At 44.1% G+C, this 18,503-nt stretch overlaps 1 protein-coding gene across 1 annotated transcript in view; it reads left to right on the top strand.

Annotated features, from left to right (window-relative positions):
• Positions 1-12,658, top strand: part of LOC307243784 (uncharacterized protein) — a 39,080-nt gene extending 26,422 nt beyond the window's left edge. Inside the window, exons 3-11 of the mRNA XM_080018734.1 lie at positions 212-315; positions 2,559-2,648; positions 5,745-5,865; positions 5,956-6,083; positions 6,178-6,380; positions 8,222-8,331; positions 8,458-8,602; positions 8,685-10,485; positions 10,595-12,658. Coding sequence (XP_079874860.1) covers positions 212-315; positions 2,559-2,648; positions 5,745-5,865; positions 5,956-6,083; positions 6,178-6,380; positions 8,222-8,331; positions 8,458-8,602; positions 8,685-10,485; positions 10,595-10,702 — 2,810 coding nt within the window. The 3' untranslated portion in view covers positions 10,703-12,658. The remainder of the gene's footprint in view (positions 1-211; positions 316-2,558; positions 2,649-5,744; positions 5,866-5,955; positions 6,084-6,177; positions 6,381-8,221; positions 8,332-8,457; positions 8,603-8,684; positions 10,486-10,594) is intronic.
• The last annotated feature ends 5,845 nt before the right edge of the window (positions 12,659-18,503 follow it).

Below are 18,503 nucleotides of genomic sequence, written 5' to 3'. Positions count from 1 at the left end.
AGCTCACACCCCAACACCAGGGGGGAAAAAAAGAAGTGGAACTTGGCTGTGAGGTTGGGTACCCAAACTAGAGGAGCGTATTGGTTTTCACATTTGCGTGCTAACGTGGCCTTGTTTTCTCTGTCCCCCTCCCCCCTTCCCTCCCTACCTTTCCCTTTACCTTACCTCCTCCTCCCTTGTTTCTATTTTCTTCTTTCTCTTTTTTTTGCAGCAACCATGAAGAAACGGAGTGTCCCGGCGTTTCCCAGCGAGAATGGGCTGAGCGGGAACAGGACGGACACCGCAGGTTTCTCTGAGGGAGAACTGTTGCTCCAGGTGAATCACATGTCACAAAGAGCGAGCTAGAGCGGCAGGAGAGAGAGAAAAGAGCTTCCACGGGAAGCTCTAATGTTACAAGCATCGGAATCACAATCGGAATCTGTTAATTCCGCCAAGTGCATTTTCATATGCATGTATGGATTGGTGCTTTTCTGAACACACAAGTAGCAGACAAAAATAGCCAAATATACAAAAATATAGCAGAATATACAAAAAGTCCGAATATACAAAATTCTAATTCAAATTCACAATTCTAATACACAGGATAAGTGAAATTAAAACTTGAAAGGCCATAGCTGGCCTAAGCGGCAGTATGATTTTGAGAATAAAATAAAAATAGATCGATATACTGTACAGGATAAATAAATTGGAATACAATAATATGGACATGGATCACAATGAATGAGTCGGTATAAGTTATTACTATGTCAATACTAAATTACTTCAACGTCTACCATGGTATTACAGTGTTATAACAATATTACAATGTCTTCCCTGTGAGGACCGCTTTCAGGGTGCCGGTATCAAACTTGGCCCGATTCACTGGCTAATGATACAAACTTCCCGCTTTACTTTGCTGGATGTATTTTCCCTTCTTTCGGGATTGGCAGTATAGGGAAGACAAGAAAGCCATCTTTTGAAGGTGGGACCTCAGGTCCAGGGTACGGGTGGTCTTTAACCCTACACCTTCGCTTCATTATAGCGTCATAGCTATTGTACCTTTTGAAAGAGGGGGGTGGAGCATAACGGACCAAACCGGCCGCCTACCTGTCTGACGCTGGCAGATGTGCGCAGATAAGCCAACTCTTGTTTATTTGCATGCTTATCTGGCCATCTAGAAGCCCCATCCAGGCGGCCGTCCAACTGGCAGGAAGTTATGACAGGTGAAGCGGTTTGCCTCAGCGCCACTTTCCAAGACGCTGAGCCACGGTCAGTGACGCCCATAAAAAAAAAGAAAAGACTTTGGTTCCGCACCGCGTTGACACGCACTCGTGTGTCAGGTGCGTTTTTATTTTTTGCCTTCGGCGATGAGTGCTGTGTTTGGTTTTCCTCTTGTGCCCGTCCACTAGAGCAGTGTTTTCCAACCACTGTGCCTCAGAGCTTGCCAGGTGTTTCTTGCGTCAAACAATCTATAATCTATCTCATCTATTCTCAAATTCTCAAAAAAAGTAATTACTTGAGTTTCTTCAAGGTATGTTTTCATATTTTGCCTTGTATTTGACCCTTTTTGTGCCCTGGGGGTCGTAATGAATTATGTAGCAATGATTAAAGTGCACTGACTTTGTGTCAAGTCAGTATATTTATATACTACTGTATATATATATATATATATATGTATATATATGCACACCCTTTTCCAAACCTATACACACACACACACACACACACACACACACACACACGTACAGTGTATATATACGTATACTACCACTACCACCATGGTCCTACCATCATCATGGTCTGACTACCTTCACCACGGTCCTACAAACACCATAGAAAACTTTCAGATTTCACTCAAGAAAATACAAAATAATGGAAACTGCCTCGTGTTGCCAGATCAAAATTGCAAGGCTGTACCGATTCATCGAATTCATCACTTCCAGCCAGAGTAGCAGCTCCGTGTTCATCACAAGTTTCACTCTAAAAGTGATGGCTATACTGAGTGACGAAAGGTTGACCCTTTTTTTGAGACTCTGTAATTGACAAGTCACCCAGTAAAAACACCTGTTTGACATTCCCGAGTCTTGGTAAGTTTGATTCAGTTGGTTTAGTGCACTTTGAGGAGGGGGGGGACTTCCTGTTTGGCTCTGAGTTGTGAATAGAATCCTGACAATCTTTCAAAAATGTTTTTTGGTAGAATACAAAGATTAAATCAGTCACATTCAATAGGATTTAAGACAAATGCCTTGGCCTCTTTTTGCCCGGGACATTTATTTAGTCCTCAGTAATTATTTTCAGTGCGTGAGTTGAGGAGTCACTATTACGCCGTAGTGACTCCTGAGTCATTTACAAGACCTGTTTTGCTACGAACGAATAGTTCCTGAGTCTTGCATCACTACATTATGTCCAACACTTCTCTGCCGTTGTTTGTTTTAGTACTGTGGTATTGCTCAATCACAAATGATAAAAGACGCTGTTAGAATAAACACAGTCTTGGTTCTGGAGTGTGAACAGTGTGTATTCTGTACTGCTGTGTGAGTTGTTTTTTTTCATGTCCTTTGTCGTCGCCCCCCGCGCAGGCGCTGAGCGGGTTTGTGATGGTGGTTAATGCCAGCGGCCTGGTGTTCTACGCCTCCCCCACCGTCCAGGACTATCTGGGCTTCCATCAGGTGAGAACAGTGGGTGGCTCTGTTTCCGATCAATGAAAAATAAAAACAAAATAAAAAACCAACAGTACTGTTTTGTCAAATGGGAGAGGGAGCAGAGTGTGTGGGCACGTGGGCGGTGTGTGCGTCACAGGAGTTTCGCTTTCTCAGAATTCTTTCAAAGAATTCCGAGGCGGGGCCGATCGTAGAGATTATTTCCGCGCCCGGGATGTCGACTGTCCCGTCCTGTCCTGTAATGCACGCACGTCGCACACATGGGCCGCGCAGCGAAGGCAGGTTTCATTTCAGGTGCCGCTCTGTCATCATCTGGTTATGTCAGACTGCCATCGGGTGTGGGTGAAACAACGCAGTTCTCTAGTGTTTTTAAAGCTGAATGTGTAATTCACCATGATTCATTCATTTATTGGTCTAATAATACATTCGCAAATGCATGTAAAGAAACTCATTGTTGATTCGGCAAAATGGCTTTATTTTCAGACATCACGTTAAAACAGTTAATTTAATGACTTCAATAATAACAGGTGACAGCTTTGAATGTTATAAAAGTGTTGAATGAACGTTGGCGTGGGCTATAGGCCTAGCCCAAAACATAATAAAGAAAGAATTTCGAACATCCGTCTCTGCGCCACGCTTTGGTGATGTTGAAAAGACAGAACGCAGACACAGTGATCTCATGGGAAAATAAATAGGCCTATCTGGGAAAATAACATTTTGTGGTGAATTAAGCCATATAGCATATATATTATATGCCTAGCGCATTTTTTAAGTCAATAGGTCAACATCAAAATATTTTTAAAAAATGCATGTGAAAAACAACGACTAACCGCTAAATGCCTCTGACATGCGTTGGTTCCCCTTCATTACAGGGAAAAGTCAAGGGTCGGCACTTGCTTTTAATCAGCGCAGACCGGGCAAAAGAGCGTAACCGACCCCGACGCACGAGTTGGGATGAGTCCAAGTTGTCACTTATCATCGCTCCACCAGCCCTGAGCCGAAATAGGCAGGTGTTGACGGAACTCGTCTCGCAGACGACCGTCTCCTGCAGCGCTTGCAGCCGGGGCAGGAACGCAGTCGTAAATCCGAGTGTTTATGTGTAATGACAGTCCGCCGCCCAATATACAGCCCATTGTGCCACGGCGCACATGGTTGCCATTATAATCTCGGGCTTTCTTTCATTATCTCTGTTGCATCTGTACCGTTTCTGCGGAGCCCACAGTAAAGCGCTGGGCAATGTCGAGGCGAAGCTTTCATCTCTCTCCACTGTTGTGGCGATGTAGCGAGAGTGACCTACGAGAGGGGAGTTTGTGTTTGGAAGAAAGAGAACACATCCAACGGACCAGCAGAACAAAGCAGAGAGCAAAGTATTCAATGATGTATGCGTGTTGGTACGGAGGCTCTCAAAATGGCCGACTCCATCTCGGCAGATTCGACTCTGTCCAATGGCTTTTGGAGGGGGGTATGGGGGGGGTTGCACAGTACTGACAGTGAACTTCCCACTCGAGCAGATGAACCCAACCTCCGAAAAACCCTGATTACTCATCATACGCGGGGACAAGCCCATTTTTGTAAACATAACCGGTATTGTGAGTAGGATGCCTTGTTTGGCGTGGGAGTGTTATGAACACTCCCATTGGATAGTTTTCAATACTCAAATACTACTTGAAATACTATAGATTTTAGTATGATAAATTAATTTAATTACAGACTTTGAAGGCTCCTGCGTGTTCGAGCACTTGTCAGTAACTGATTCCATCGCCGCTTTGTTTAATTAAAATCCGATACTGTATTTCCTCAAATATAAACCGGTAGCAAATAAAAACCAGGCCTAATAAATAACAGGGGCGTGGTCTACACAAACAAATACAACCCTGCCTCAAATATAGACTAGGGTAAAGACTTCATGGGAGCTGGAGCACTGTTCCGGTGCGAAGCTCCACTCTCAAACAAAGCAAATAAAAACGATCTACTTCATTTACTCCATTTCCTACTGCTGCATTGCAGATTTCAGATCGCTTCTTGGGGTAAATCTCTGAGCGCTCTCTCCATGCAGGAAGTGGTGCATTCAAGGCAAACTCGGAAAACTGTTATTCTCCCATCGGCTACCACCAGAAGTGTGACTTTTAGGGTAGCAACAAGTTCTCGTTATCACCATAAAGGTGTTTGCAAGGCATGGCATCTAGATGGAAGTTTGACTTAAAATTCATACAGCCCTCTTCCAATAACGGCCTGGTACCCTCTGCAGTCGAGGTAAATAAAGACCCTGGTAACTATTTGAGAAAATACGGTTAATCATAAACAGTCAACTTTAAAACTAGAGTAAGGGGGGCTGTATTTATGAAGGGTCAAATGTTCAAGGTCAAGAGAGATTATTTGTCACATACATATACATACGGTCATACATATATGCAGTGAAATGTCGTATTTTTAGAGCTTATAGAGCTTATTGTGCGTATGCAGGTATCAGATCATTTTCTATACGTTCAAGAAGAATTATTTAGGTTTGATTCAAATATAACCTTACTATGAAAATATAATAATAATAATAATAATGATAATAATAATAATAATAAAAATAAATAAATGTTATTGGTATAACATCATTCAGTGCAGCAAAGTACAAAATAAAAAACATAAATATGTAATTAAAAATAGGAAAAATATACAATATATATAATAATATAAAATAGTAATATAATAATAATAATAATGCTCTATTCATATAGCACTTCATACATTCAATTCATACAGGAGAAGTAACTAAGTAAATTACATAAATGTAAAACACAAAATATATGAATTACATAAAAAATATTAAATTCAAAATATGAACTTACTGTGTGACAAAGCCATGTTTTTCAAAGCAGGTTTAAAAGATGCTAATCGGCCACGGCCCTGACCACATACTGTACAACAAACAAGTGGGAATTAAGAGACCAATCAAAAGGATACCTTTTTTGGAGCTCTTCCCAATGCCTGCTTTAATAGGGCCCTTCCGCTTCCAAAAGACAAGATTCTCCCGAACGTGAATGACCTTTAGGTGGATGGTGTTGTCTGACACCAGGGGTCTGACTTTCTGTGTTCTCTCCCACCGCCTCGCAGTCGGACGTCGTCCACCAGAGCGTGTACGAGCTCATCCACACCGATGACCGCGCTACCTTCAGGGAGCAGCTCCACTTTGCCCTCAACCCCAAACCCTTTGCCTCGGACACGGCCGGGGACGGTGAGTGTGGCGGCAGAGACAAAAGTCTGACCTGTTCCGAGTGGATGTGAGAGCTTTCTGAACATGTCTGAATCCATTCCACTTCTTCAGCCTTGCAATACACCAGCGAAGAAGTGAAGTATGACCCCGAGCTGCTTCCTCCGGAAAACTCCTCCTTCCTGGAGAGAAACTTCGTCTGCCGCTTTCGCTGCCTCCTTGACAACTCCTCTGGCTTCCTAGTGGGTAGACCTTTGGCAGGAAAAGCCTGCTTTTTTTTAAGAGTTAACAAATGCAATCTCTGTTGACTTTTAACACCTTCTCTCTCCTGCCCAGGCCCTGAAATTCCAGGGGCGGCTGAAGTTCCTCCACGGCCAGGGCATCCTGAGCGAGGACGGGACCCACGTGCAGCCACAGCTGGCGCTTTTCGCTATAGCCACTCCTGTTCAGACGCCGTCCATTTTGGAGATCAGGAGCAAGACGCTCCTCTTTCAAACCAAGCACAAGCTGGACTTCACGCCCATGGGCATCGACAATAGGTGACCAACCTGCAAAAACACGTGATGGGGCTACATTGAGATACAAATGTGTTTTTTTGTTTTGTAAACCTCATTTCCCGAGGCTGTGACAACAAAAGCAGTTGTTGACAACTTTCTTAAAATAGGAAATTAACCTCTACGGCACGTGGTTTGGAAATTTGGGTATTGGCCCCGTTCCGTACATCTTTATGACGTTTACCGAAGAACAGCTGCTTTCAATTTTCCCTCTTCTCCAACAAAGGAAGGTCTCCTTGGCCTATGCCTAAGTTAGTTACAGAACGCTCCAGAAACCCAGACACTATTATGTCTGAATCAAAAATAGATGAAGAAAAGAGAGCTAGACATTTCTGTACAAGGGGCTTTGAAATGGGGGCTGTTAGAGCTCTGAGTGCGCCAAATATTCCGTTTGGCCGTCTGTGTAGATGCCAGCGGTTACCTGTGGTGGTTGCCACGGCTGCTTAGGGGTTGCTAGTTAGACCCACCAACGAGCAACAGGTATGCAGCCACAATGATATTGGGCCACAATTACCTAGACCCAGGACAGGCGTGGCTGCTCAAACCACACCATCCCCACACACACTGGGGAGAGGAGCCCTTGTCATGACATGTGTCCATCTGCTCCTGGGCTTATTCCAACTGGCCCACTCTCTACAATAAACAGGTGTCTACAACCACGTCGTCTGTGTCTCAGTGCCAGAGGTCCCTGAAAACTCCATTTGGGTGGCGTGTGATAGGCAAAACTGGCCACATTGACATTGTAGGTGAAACCCAGCGATGACATGGAGATGGTGTGCAAATTTACACCAATTCATTCAGGGGTCAACTTTATAATAATTTAAATTAAAAAATAACAATGATTTTAAAAATATAATTTGATAAACTCAATTGTCATGAGCTGCAATGATGATCTATGCTTCAATTCAGTTTTAAAGACTTAAGTTGCTAGGTTAGAATTTTGCAACATAGATGCTTGTTGTCAGAGCCAGGTGGCCAAAAACCAAAAACTCGGGCCCCGCATCTTCCTTGCAGTCAAAGCGCCATTTTGAGGAGATGAAGCATTTTACAGTTCAGCTTTTGGCAAACCTTCAAGGCGAAGCGAGATATATGGCCTTAAAAAAGGCATCTGTGTCTCTTTGTAATCTAAGTTGAAAGCTGGCCTTCGTTTCCTGTACCTGCATTGTCACGCACATCCAAACGAGACAGTAGTCCAATCATTTATGAATGGAATGAGTCTACATCAAGCTCCATAGCCGTTGTAGTCGTCATATTCCTCAGTGGCTATATTCTAATTAATGTTGTGACAGCTTTCACATTGAACGGATGCTTTGCCGGGTATGTCAGAGTTGTGCAGAGATTCGGAAGTTTCACGACAAATACGCTTCAATAAATTTCTCGCTTTGGGAAGAAATGTCCGTATGAAGGGTTTACAAATGTTGTACATGTATGTACATACACACCATTGATAAATGAGATTATGATAAATTTAGGATAAATGCTGCTTACATTTGAGGTGGGAAAATATTTAATTACATCAAACCCAAGGATAAACATTGTATATGAGCCTAAATACCTCTAACTGTACAGTAAACAATACACACAGATAGAGAACCCGCATGTTGTAATAGTACCAGTAACGTCTCTCTGTAAGACAAAGAAAATTAAACAAACTCAGAGGAAATGTTTTATGAAAGATACTCAGACAGTAATTTTAATCCATGAGAGGTCCTACAAAGTAAATATGCATTGGGCTTTGCGCTGGTTATTTTTGGTGACCATTCAAATGCCATTACCCTTAACCTCCACAACAACGTTTATCAACAAATGTAACCCCTTGTCTCCAGGGGGAAGGTTGTCCTGGGCTACTCTGAGATCGAGCTGTGTATGAGAGGCTCCGGTTACCAGTTCATCCACGCGGCCGACATGATGCACTGCGCGGACAACCATTTACGCAGTATGTTTTCCACTCCACCTGCATTTAGACATAATGTTATAAATCAAATGCTGTTTATTATTATTAGTAGTAGTAGTAGTGGTAGTAGTAGTATTCCAGTTGATTCTTCCTTTCCTCACATTGCAGTAATAAAGACCGGGGACAGCGGCATGACAGTTTTCAGACTCCTGACCAAGGCTGGGGGCTGGGTGTGGGTGCAGTCCAACGCCAAGCTGATCTACAATAAAGACCGTATGCCTGACTTCATCATCGCACGGCAAAGAGCGTTGCTGTAAGTGTTCTGTCTGCTTCTTACCACGCCACGGAGCTGAAAAACAAACGCCCTTCAACCCTTTGTCTGTGGCTCTTTGCAGCAACGGGGAGGGAGAGGAGCACCTTCGGCAGCGGAGACTGCAGCTTCCCTTCAGCTTCACCACAGGTGAGGCGGTCCTCTACGAGACGGGCCCCACCTTGGACGTCCTGCAGTTTCCGTCCGATGGAGGCGGTCGGGGCGGCGTCAAGAAGCAGAAACAGGTGGCACCTACGTCTCTGCTGGATTGCTTCCTCATCCAGGACGAGTCTGCCTACACCCAGTTGGCGGAGCCCCCGCTTCCTGTGGACCAGGTGTTCATGGACAGCCGGGCCCTGGTCAATGTACCCAGCGACCCATGGCAGACGAGCAGCTCGAGGACCAACGCCAACAGCCCCGCCATGATGATGGAAGAGGGCGATCGATCTGTGAAGGCAATGATTGACACCCTGGAAAGCCTGGTACAGGACGGCGACTTGTGTGCCGCTCTACAAGGCCTGGATGTGGACACCACAGCGCTGATGGAGTGGGAATGTGCCCTGCAGAAGCTGAGCCAGGACAACAACGAGGAGGGGGTCAACAATACTAGTTCCGAGCTGGACAGCATCCTGACAAATGACATTTTCAACTACATGGATAATGTTTTGTTCAAGGAGAGTGGCAAGGCTAATCTAAGTGCCAGCCCATCTAGCTGCCTCGCTGGCGTAAACAATAATCAAGGGGAGCCCTTCAGTGAGATGCCCCGTACCTCTGCCACGGGACTTTGTGAGCGGCCCTTGTTCCAGGGCCCTAATGCTGAGCAGGCTCGCTCCCAAGGGAATGGTCTCTGTGGCCTGACGCAGGCGCTACACAATGGGCCAGTGAGCATGACGGGACGGAGCTTGACTGAGCCTGGTCAAATCTTTTCCAGCACACAGAAGCTCTTCCATTATGGTCCCCTACTGGGAGACGCCAACGTCCCATCCCTTCAGCAGCTGCAGCTTAATGACATTTTCACCCCATCGATAGAACTCCCGGGGCTCACTCTCCCTATTCCTTCAGGTGGTAATGACCCCTTTCAATCCTGTGGCCAGACTTCTACCAGCCACCTGGGCCACCATCACAGGCATCCTGGTCAGCAGCTATCTAAACCATCCCTTCAGCAACGTCCCCAGAATGGCATGCAGGCGTCAAGCGGACAGCTCCTGCAGACCTCCATTCAAAAACCAAGCCCTGTAGTACCTGCTGTTGCGGGCGCTTTGCCGTCCTTGGTTCCCGGTATTGACTTTTCCTCCCTGAGCAATCCCAGCGCCCATGGCAGTCCCGGTGACTTTTCCAGCACCTGCCTAATGCAAGTTGGTTCCCCATTTCAAAAGCACAGCAACCACAGTCTTCAGCAGTGGCCACAGAATAAACAGCCGAACCTGCCCCGCGCCGGCATGATGCAGAACGGACATGTGCTGCCAGCCTGCCATGGCCAGTCCTCAGAGAGCCAAAGACCGCCCCCCGCTGGCCTCTGGCCGCAGAGTTTCAACAGACTCGGCGGGGCGCCGCAGGGAGAACTGGTAGGCGGTCAGTGGGCTCCTTCCAGCAGCTGCATGTTTGACAAGCCCTCACTGCCTCTCACCAACTGCACCTCCACCGAGGGCGCTGGGCTCGCCCCCGCCCGGTCCTCCTGCCAAATAAGGGACGACACCCCGCTGGACCAGAGCCCCCCGAAGGGCTCCTGCTACTTCCAATGGGGCCAGAGCGAGCCCGTGGTGGGCACGTCAGCCATCGCTCAGGAGAGCGCCACCATCAGCCCCCCGTCCCTACCGCTGCCGCCACCCAACATCCCCTCGACTCTAGACATGCAGCGCTACCTGGACTGCAACACACAAACACAGGTACTCACACACACACACACACACACACAAACACACACAGACACACACACTCAGATCTGTACTTTTATGTAAAACGAGTGTACATTGTGTCCATACATTCCCCCAACAGACGCTGAGCCTCCCTGCTGAAGACAACAGATTGCTTTCCATACCTCCAGTCGTCGATGGAAACCTGTACTTTTCGGATCAGTCCCAGATCAACTGCTCCGGTTTCTAAGGACGCCGCGTGTGGTTTCACATTGAGACAGAGGACAAGAGAAGGATGAAATACCTACTATAGCTCGTATCAGCGCTTATCCACAGTAATACGCCTATCCCGTTGTGACTATCCTTGCATTATTTTATATTGCTTCGGTTTTTTGTTTTACTATTATTATTATTATTATTATTATAATTATTTTCATGTCCAATATGTACTTTATAAAAAAAAGTAGCCAGTGTGTCTTGAGTGATAATGAAGTATGAAGCCACAAGTGCATTTATTCAGGGTGGAGCTTGAGCCAGCGAGGGACGATTGGTTTTTATTGTTACCAAAGGACTTCCGCTTTGATGAGGCAATCTGGAAAGAGTCATTTCCCACGCCATCTTTTTATTTTTTCAGCCAAGGGCCCTCAACTAGCCCATCCTTTAAATGCATCAAATGCATAAAAGAGACAGAGAGAAAGAGAAAGTAATATTTTCCAAGAAAATAATCACATGAAAACGGCCTATCCCGCATTTTAAAAATGTATCACCTTTACTCTATAGTCCTCTATAGTCCTCCTCTGCAGCTTAGTGTTATTCTTTCAGATAGAACGATTGGATCTTTTATTTTTTTCCACCGTCATGTAAATAATGCATTTTGGAATGAAACTGCTTATACACATTTATATCTTTGTAAAAAAAATCTTTATTTGTTGATATTTGTATTGTTAACACCCTAAGTGTCTTTTCTGTTGACGAGTAACCTTATGCTCGCTCCATAGAAAATAAAAGGCGGCGTACAAAAAACAAGAGACTTTGTTTCGGAAAAGAAAGAAAATAAAATTACAACCCATGGCTCCGTTAATTGTATACTCGAGCGTGTACAAACTGCTTTACCATGTGAGGCCTGTGTTTATCTAGCGCAGGAAACATTTAAAATAACTTTGCTGCACATTTCGGAATAGCAATTCGGGATGCAGTTGCACGCTATCTACGTATCAGAACGAATCCAACTCTGACACCTCAAAAAGAGAACCAAAAATGAACGTCCCAAAAGTCGAAGCAAGGGCAAAAGCCATTTGCCCGCTGACTCCAAAAAAAGTCTTATTGTTCGGACTTAAAAACACTTTTGGTATCGTCCATCCCGAATGGCAATGGTATTCATTATTTATTTTTCCTACATCGCGTACATATTTTCACACAAAAAAAACATAATTGTGTAATATATAGCCGCACTGAGCCATATGCAAATACTAAACCCTACACTATTGCTAATGCTTTTCTTGCCTGTTAAACAGCTGGAAATGCAAATGTCACGCCTCAAAAATATATCGCAGACAACTGAAGAACGCAAAATACAAAATGACCAACTGTGATGACGACGGAGCCCCAAAGAACTGACTGTACCAGGATCACCATGACAACGTAATGCTTCCTTTTCAAGAGAAGTCTTTCTAAAGCACCTGGAGGTGGGGATCGACATGGCCTCCTCTTCCCCCTGGAACCGATTTTGCACACTGGGGGAAGTGCGTGGAAAAAGCATGCGATAACTGTGATTTTGACCCCCCTGACCCCCACCACCCCCCGGCTTGTCCAAAGGCTTGTTGTGTTTTCAACGAGGACATTTTTTTTTAACAAAGCCTTCAACACTATTCCCAAACTGGACATTGTTTTTTGTTCCGACTGTGCCTTGTGAGAAAGATGCCCGTCGCAGCATGGAATATCTGGGGACAAATGTGTTTGTCGTCGGCGACAGACTGTTATTATTCTGTTATTATTCTGTTTCCTATGTTCTTGTATCCGTTGAAGCTACCGTAGCCTCTCTTGTAAACACCCACCCTCCACAACCCCTCTACAACTATACAGTTTTATCATAGTCCACTTGTATTTAGCCATCTCTACATTACTATATGTAACATATGCTGAAAATAACCATCCATTTGCCTATTGTTTTATTACTTTTCATATTAAATATATTTGCAATGACTTACCCCATGCCGCCTAGTTTTTATGAGCTCACGACTACCACAAGAATATGAATAACACAAGTTTAATACAGAGTTGAGCTCACGCACCTACGGTATATCGTAACGTAGGCTGTAGTGTACATTTTGACCACCGGGTGGCGCAGGTTTGAATTTGGGACGACTCTCAGCTCCTCCAGATGGGGACAGTGTCACTGTCCCGGCAGCAACATGTCTGCACGGGGTTGCAGCTCCACTCTCCTTTAAGCATGGTCATTGGAACTTGAATGTGGTGAATACTGATCAAATATATATATATATATATATATATGTATATAATTATTATAATAGAATTATACACTCTTCTATTCAACTATTCAACGAAAGCCCCTGTTCCCCTTCTATCTGTAGGGCTAGTACCTTGAAAGGGAAAAAACAGCTATTTATCCAACAGCTATGTTTTCCAAAGGATTCTGGCAATATATGTGCTATTAAATCTCAAATAAATACTATAATTATAATCCCATTTCCAATATGTTTATAGTTATTGGAAAAAAACTTCAATTGCCTTTCTGAGGATGTGGTAATATATCAGTTATTTAACCCGAAAATCACGTGGTAATAGAGTACTTCTGCTTGGTCTTCATTATGGCTTGGAAAAACATGAATGGAAGCTAAAAATGGGAATATGTTTCTTGTAACTTGAGACATGGTTGGAATGCTGATTGGGTTGGAAAGACAGATTTGATCAAGATATTGGGGTTTTTTTCCTTTCTTCTTTTGTGGTGAGGGCAAAGAAAATATTTTTATAAATTACAAACTCTGAATGAGACCAAAGCCACAGTTATGCAATTATCACTTCTACCAGACACTGTTTCATAAACTCTCTCTCTCTCTCTCGCTCTCTCTCTCTCTAATAGTTAAAAGAAATATATAAACTCTTTACATAATAATAAATATAGCTGCAGGCAGCAATACACAGGGTCCATAATTCACATAATTTCTCGAGTTCCCATTGAACATCAGCATTACATCTAAAGCCATTAAAATCTTCAGCGTTTCCTTTGAACGCAGCATCGGCTGACGTAGTGACGCATGTTTTCCAAGTCCTGGTAACATGCAGAATTACTAATACAAGAAACACTTCAAGATTCAAGAGATTCAAGAGGTTTATTTGTCACATACATATACATACGTTCATAAATATATGCAGTGAAATGTCTTTGCACCCGCAGATGATGCACAATAGTTACTAAACCAAACATAATAGCTAAACTAATTACCACCCAGCTAACTAACTTAAACTAACTGATTCCTAAAACGTAATGCAGTGAGTGAATAGAATAATATTAATAAAATAAAATAGGACTCAAAAAGATAATAAGTGGGGTTACAAAATAGAAGGAAGTAGAGTTATGTATATGGGATAGGCTATTTGTATATACAGATACTGTAAGTGCATTAAAGTGCATGTGAATAAAGTATATGTGGAGATATACAGTACAGAATACAACAGTACGACACAGCAATACAGTAACACCGAACAGAACAGCAATACAGCGCAGTATGCAGTAACCCAGAACAGTGATACAGTATGCAGTAATCCAGAACAGTGATACAGTATGCAGTAACCCAGAACAGTGATACAGTATGCAGCATAGAGTACAGTAAGGCAGTGTGAGTGACTCAGTGCTTTTTGTTAGGACCCCTGGTGAGGTCAGCATTGACAGTTCTTATGGCTTGCAGGAAAAAACTCCGTCTCAGTCTCTCTGTTCTCGCTGTGTGACTGCGGAGGCGCTTGCCTGACCGCAGCAGCTGGAACAGTTCGTTGTTGGGGTGGTGAGGAGCCTTCATGGTCCTGCAGACTCTGCTACTACACCTCCTGGTGTTTAAGTCCTGCAGGGAGGGGAGGGAGGGAGGGAGGGGCAGCGGTTGTTGCACGTTATGACTTTATCCTAAAAATGAGAAGGTGGCTGTCCTGTCCTGACCTGTAGTCCACAGAGTCCTGCCTCAGGGTGTCTCTGTAGAAGCAAGTCACTCCGTGTGGACGTTTACCAACAACACGGTTCCACTCAAATGGATTAAAAACTGCATGTCCCTTTAGAGACATATCATCAACTTTTTAAACTGTTGGGACTAAAATAAAATGGACAGGATTCAGAGCTGTTGCTCTGGAGCCGCAAGGGAACTCCATGTGTGAGGACACAAACACGGAATATGTTTTGGACTGTTTTGGACTGCTACAGTTTGCGTGTTACGACTGGTTTGTATGCCGCAAAATAAGGAGGGACACAGCAGTGGTTTAGATAGAACAAAATGCGTTTATATTTACAAAAAGGTCAAAAGAGATACAATTTCAAACTAAATGTCCGCACTACATCTCTCGCACCGTGCGAATGGACGTTCGGAGCCACAACCTGCACATACATAACAAATTAGCTGATGAAAGAAAACAAAGCGTCTTACCCCACAAACTCATCTCGCTTCACCACCGGACCAGAAGTTTTACAACCATGGCGTGCCGTATGTGTATCGATATGGCTGAAACTTGAACCAAAAGATGTCTGAGACGTCCCGGTTCTAACGAGACCTCAACCGTGGCTCCAGCGGGATACATGGGATCCAGGTAAGTCAGTGTGACGTATCTGTGTATCTGATTGGCCAAGTGGCGTGCTGCCAGTTGGCGTGCAGCGGATGTCTGCTCTGATAGTTAATAAACTGCTTGTATTTCGGGAGTTGGTGTCTTCGTGTCTTGTTGTTCTCCCAGTATCTGATCGGCGACCTCCAAGCCAGCGTGTTCTGCCGCCACTTCTTTGCTGTTTTAGACCTTCTGCTTATCTCAGGCATCTAGAACACAAAAAATATGCAATTATTTCACAACACAGACAATAAATACATGTTCCTTTTACTGTGCCTTTTATTGTGGTTATTGTTTTAACTTACTACAATCCAGGAAGACATACAACCAAATGAATTATCTGTTATGGAATTCCCCCCTATGTTATAACGACAATATATCTGGTTTTGACTATGAGGTATAATGTTTGTAGTATACCATTACTTTGGAATTTGGCTCAATATCTAAGGACAAATGTATGCTGGAATTTGCAGGTAGATATAGAAATAGGTATCTGTAGAAATATATATCTCTGGAATTTCTATAAATTCTGAGGGCTAACTCAGAGAACGGCGGCTGTATACCGACATGGTGCAAGTCGGTATACAGCTGTCCTCACCCTACGCATTGTGGACGGTGGTGTTCCGGTGCTCCAGCATGCTCTCCTCTCTGCTCAGACAGTTAATCAAATGTATTTCGGGAGCCTGTATCTTAAATTCCCTTTTATTTCATTCCCGAGTACGATAACTAGAGATTCCGGGTGCGGTGTCTCCGCAGCCGATCAGCCGCGGCGCGTCCTACAAGTTGGTTCCAGATGTGCCCTGTCACGCAATGACGACGCAGTGAGGCCGTGACGCTTCTCTGTGACTAATTAGTGGTGTGTAATGTGTTCACGTGACATTATCGGGGGTGAAAAAAAAACACATTTTTCTTCATAATTCCTTCCACAAATTCAACGCAATGTGGATGAAACTTGGACGACAGCTTGTCTTGACTGCCCCGAATACAATCATCTGTCACTCATGGCCGTTGGTTCGACGGTTTCCGAGCGCCAGACACTTCGACCGCCATTTTGTTCTCAACAAAAACAATTGAATAAATAGTAATAAATAATAATAATGATAATTCAAACCGTTATTTGTACAGCGCCTTTCATACACAACAGACAACTCAAACTGTTCTAAGATAAATTGAAGGTAATCAAAAAGTAACAACTAAAACTTGAAGCAGGTGTCCAGGTGGCTCACCGGGTAGAGCGCACCATATACAAGGGTTCGATTCCAGCACGAGGCCACTTGCTGCATGCCATGCCCTCTCTCTCTGTCCCCTTTCTCCCTGCACTGTCACTATCAAAAAAAACATGAATATGCCCCCCCAAAAAAACAAGCTAAATATAATAAGTAAATATTAACCAACATTTTCATGGGTGAGCAATTAAGACCCTGAAACATTACGATGATGTGTGATCTTCTGCTTCATTTACAGACTTGAAATCTTTTCTTTTTTTAAAATATGTTAAATATGGTTGTTTTTTTAAGCTATAAATATATAGAAACTACTTATGCGTGTATATTAGTGTATGAATGAATGAGGGTGTGAATGGGTGAGTGTTGGGCATAATAGAGAGGGTGCCGTGTCAAATGCACTCCATTTACTCATTCAGTCAGTGGTGCCATGCTACGGTCAAGATGGCACCACCTTTTAACGAAACGCAAAAATTGTAGAATTTTAAAAGTGCAAAAATCCAGACTGACGACGGGTGTAAATGGAGCTCAAGACCACCAGGACAACCTTGACCGGCCGCAGCCTCCATCCTCCTCCTCCCCCCTGAACACGGAAAATACATTGAGTGTGTCCTCCCCGGGGGACCCCACTGTGTCTAAACCAACACAAAACCTCTTTTACCACCCACTCCCACTGCCGACCCCCGCCCCTCAAATCCAACACTGCCAAGACACTTTGCTTTGTGGTGCATCTGTGGGCAAATGACAACAAAGTACTGTCGTAAACATAAACATGAAATGTCGTTTAATAAAGCCAAACATAATTTGTAATTTGGATGATGTCGCTTAGCACAGGTGTGCGTGTGTGTGTGCGTGCGTGTGTGTGTGTCCGACTTGTCCTTGGTACCGGTTCGCAGAGGAAGACGCGGATCAATAACTTATAAGGAGCCAGTATTGAAACGGGAAGCAGCATTGGCCTAGTTTGGCTCTCTATATGTGTCAGGGGGTCTTGGTTCTCCGCAGCCGGGAAACACCCCCGAGGGCCGATCTGGTCACGTGACTTCATGTATGCATTCACACGGCTGCGGCCGCATCTCTTTGTTATCAAACAGTCAAGACGACGGCGCCGGTACGACTGCCACCAAATCTGAAAAATATGAATTAGTAAGTCGCTGGAGGTACGTTCGTGCCAAAAACAGCGCTGACAAATCACACTCAGTTGAAGTATTACGATTATTTTCGCGTACAAAAGAAAATCACAATATTTGACACCTTATTTGGCTCGCCCCCCTCATAACAGACAGCCGCTCAATGTGCTCGCGTTTTGCGTGTGCGCCTCTATCTGCAGTTCCTCATTGTTGGCGGCGGGGTCCGCAGCCTTCCCTGTCAGGGATGCACTGATGGGCACACAACACAACAACAAAAAAAAAGACAACGGGAGCTGCTGTGAATCTGGCGGAAAAAAGCATCCCCGCCGCCCCGAAATGACGAAATTTAAAAAATAAAAAAATGTTACAAAAAACGGAATCGAACGGAATTCTGGGAATTGTGATTGCAATCCACAATCCGTTACTGCTTAAATGTCAATAATACATGCGCATTTTAAATCAAGCAAATTTAGATTCAAGATTCAAGATTCAAGACTTTTTATTTGTCACACACATATACATACTTTCATACATATATGCAGTGAAATGCAATGCAACGCACCCGGTGATAACACACAGTATGTCCGAGGAAAAAAAATAAAAAACAAAAGTGGAAAATTCCTTTCTAATAGGCCGACTAACTGACTCCTAAAACGTCATACAGTAAGTGCAATACTTACAGAATAAGATAAAAAGATATATAGAATAAAATACAAATAAAAAATAAATTGAAATAAAATGGAATCGGTAGAAGGAATGCGTGTACAGACATGTGCATTTAAAGCGGCATGTGAAGGTGAATAGAGCGAGGTGGTGTTTGGGATGACGCAGCACGGTATACGACGGCAACGGCGCAAGCCCCCCGAACAGTGACGCCGTACAT

The sequence above is a fragment of the Zeus faber genome, assembly GCF_960531495.2.
Source record: "Zeus faber genome assembly, chromosome: 18".
NCBI classification, from domain to species: domain Eukaryota; kingdom Metazoa; phylum Chordata; class Actinopteri; order Zeiformes; family Zeidae; genus Zeus; species Zeus faber.
Note: the sequence above shows the minus strand (reverse complement) of the source record. Positions and strands in the feature narration are given on the sequence as shown.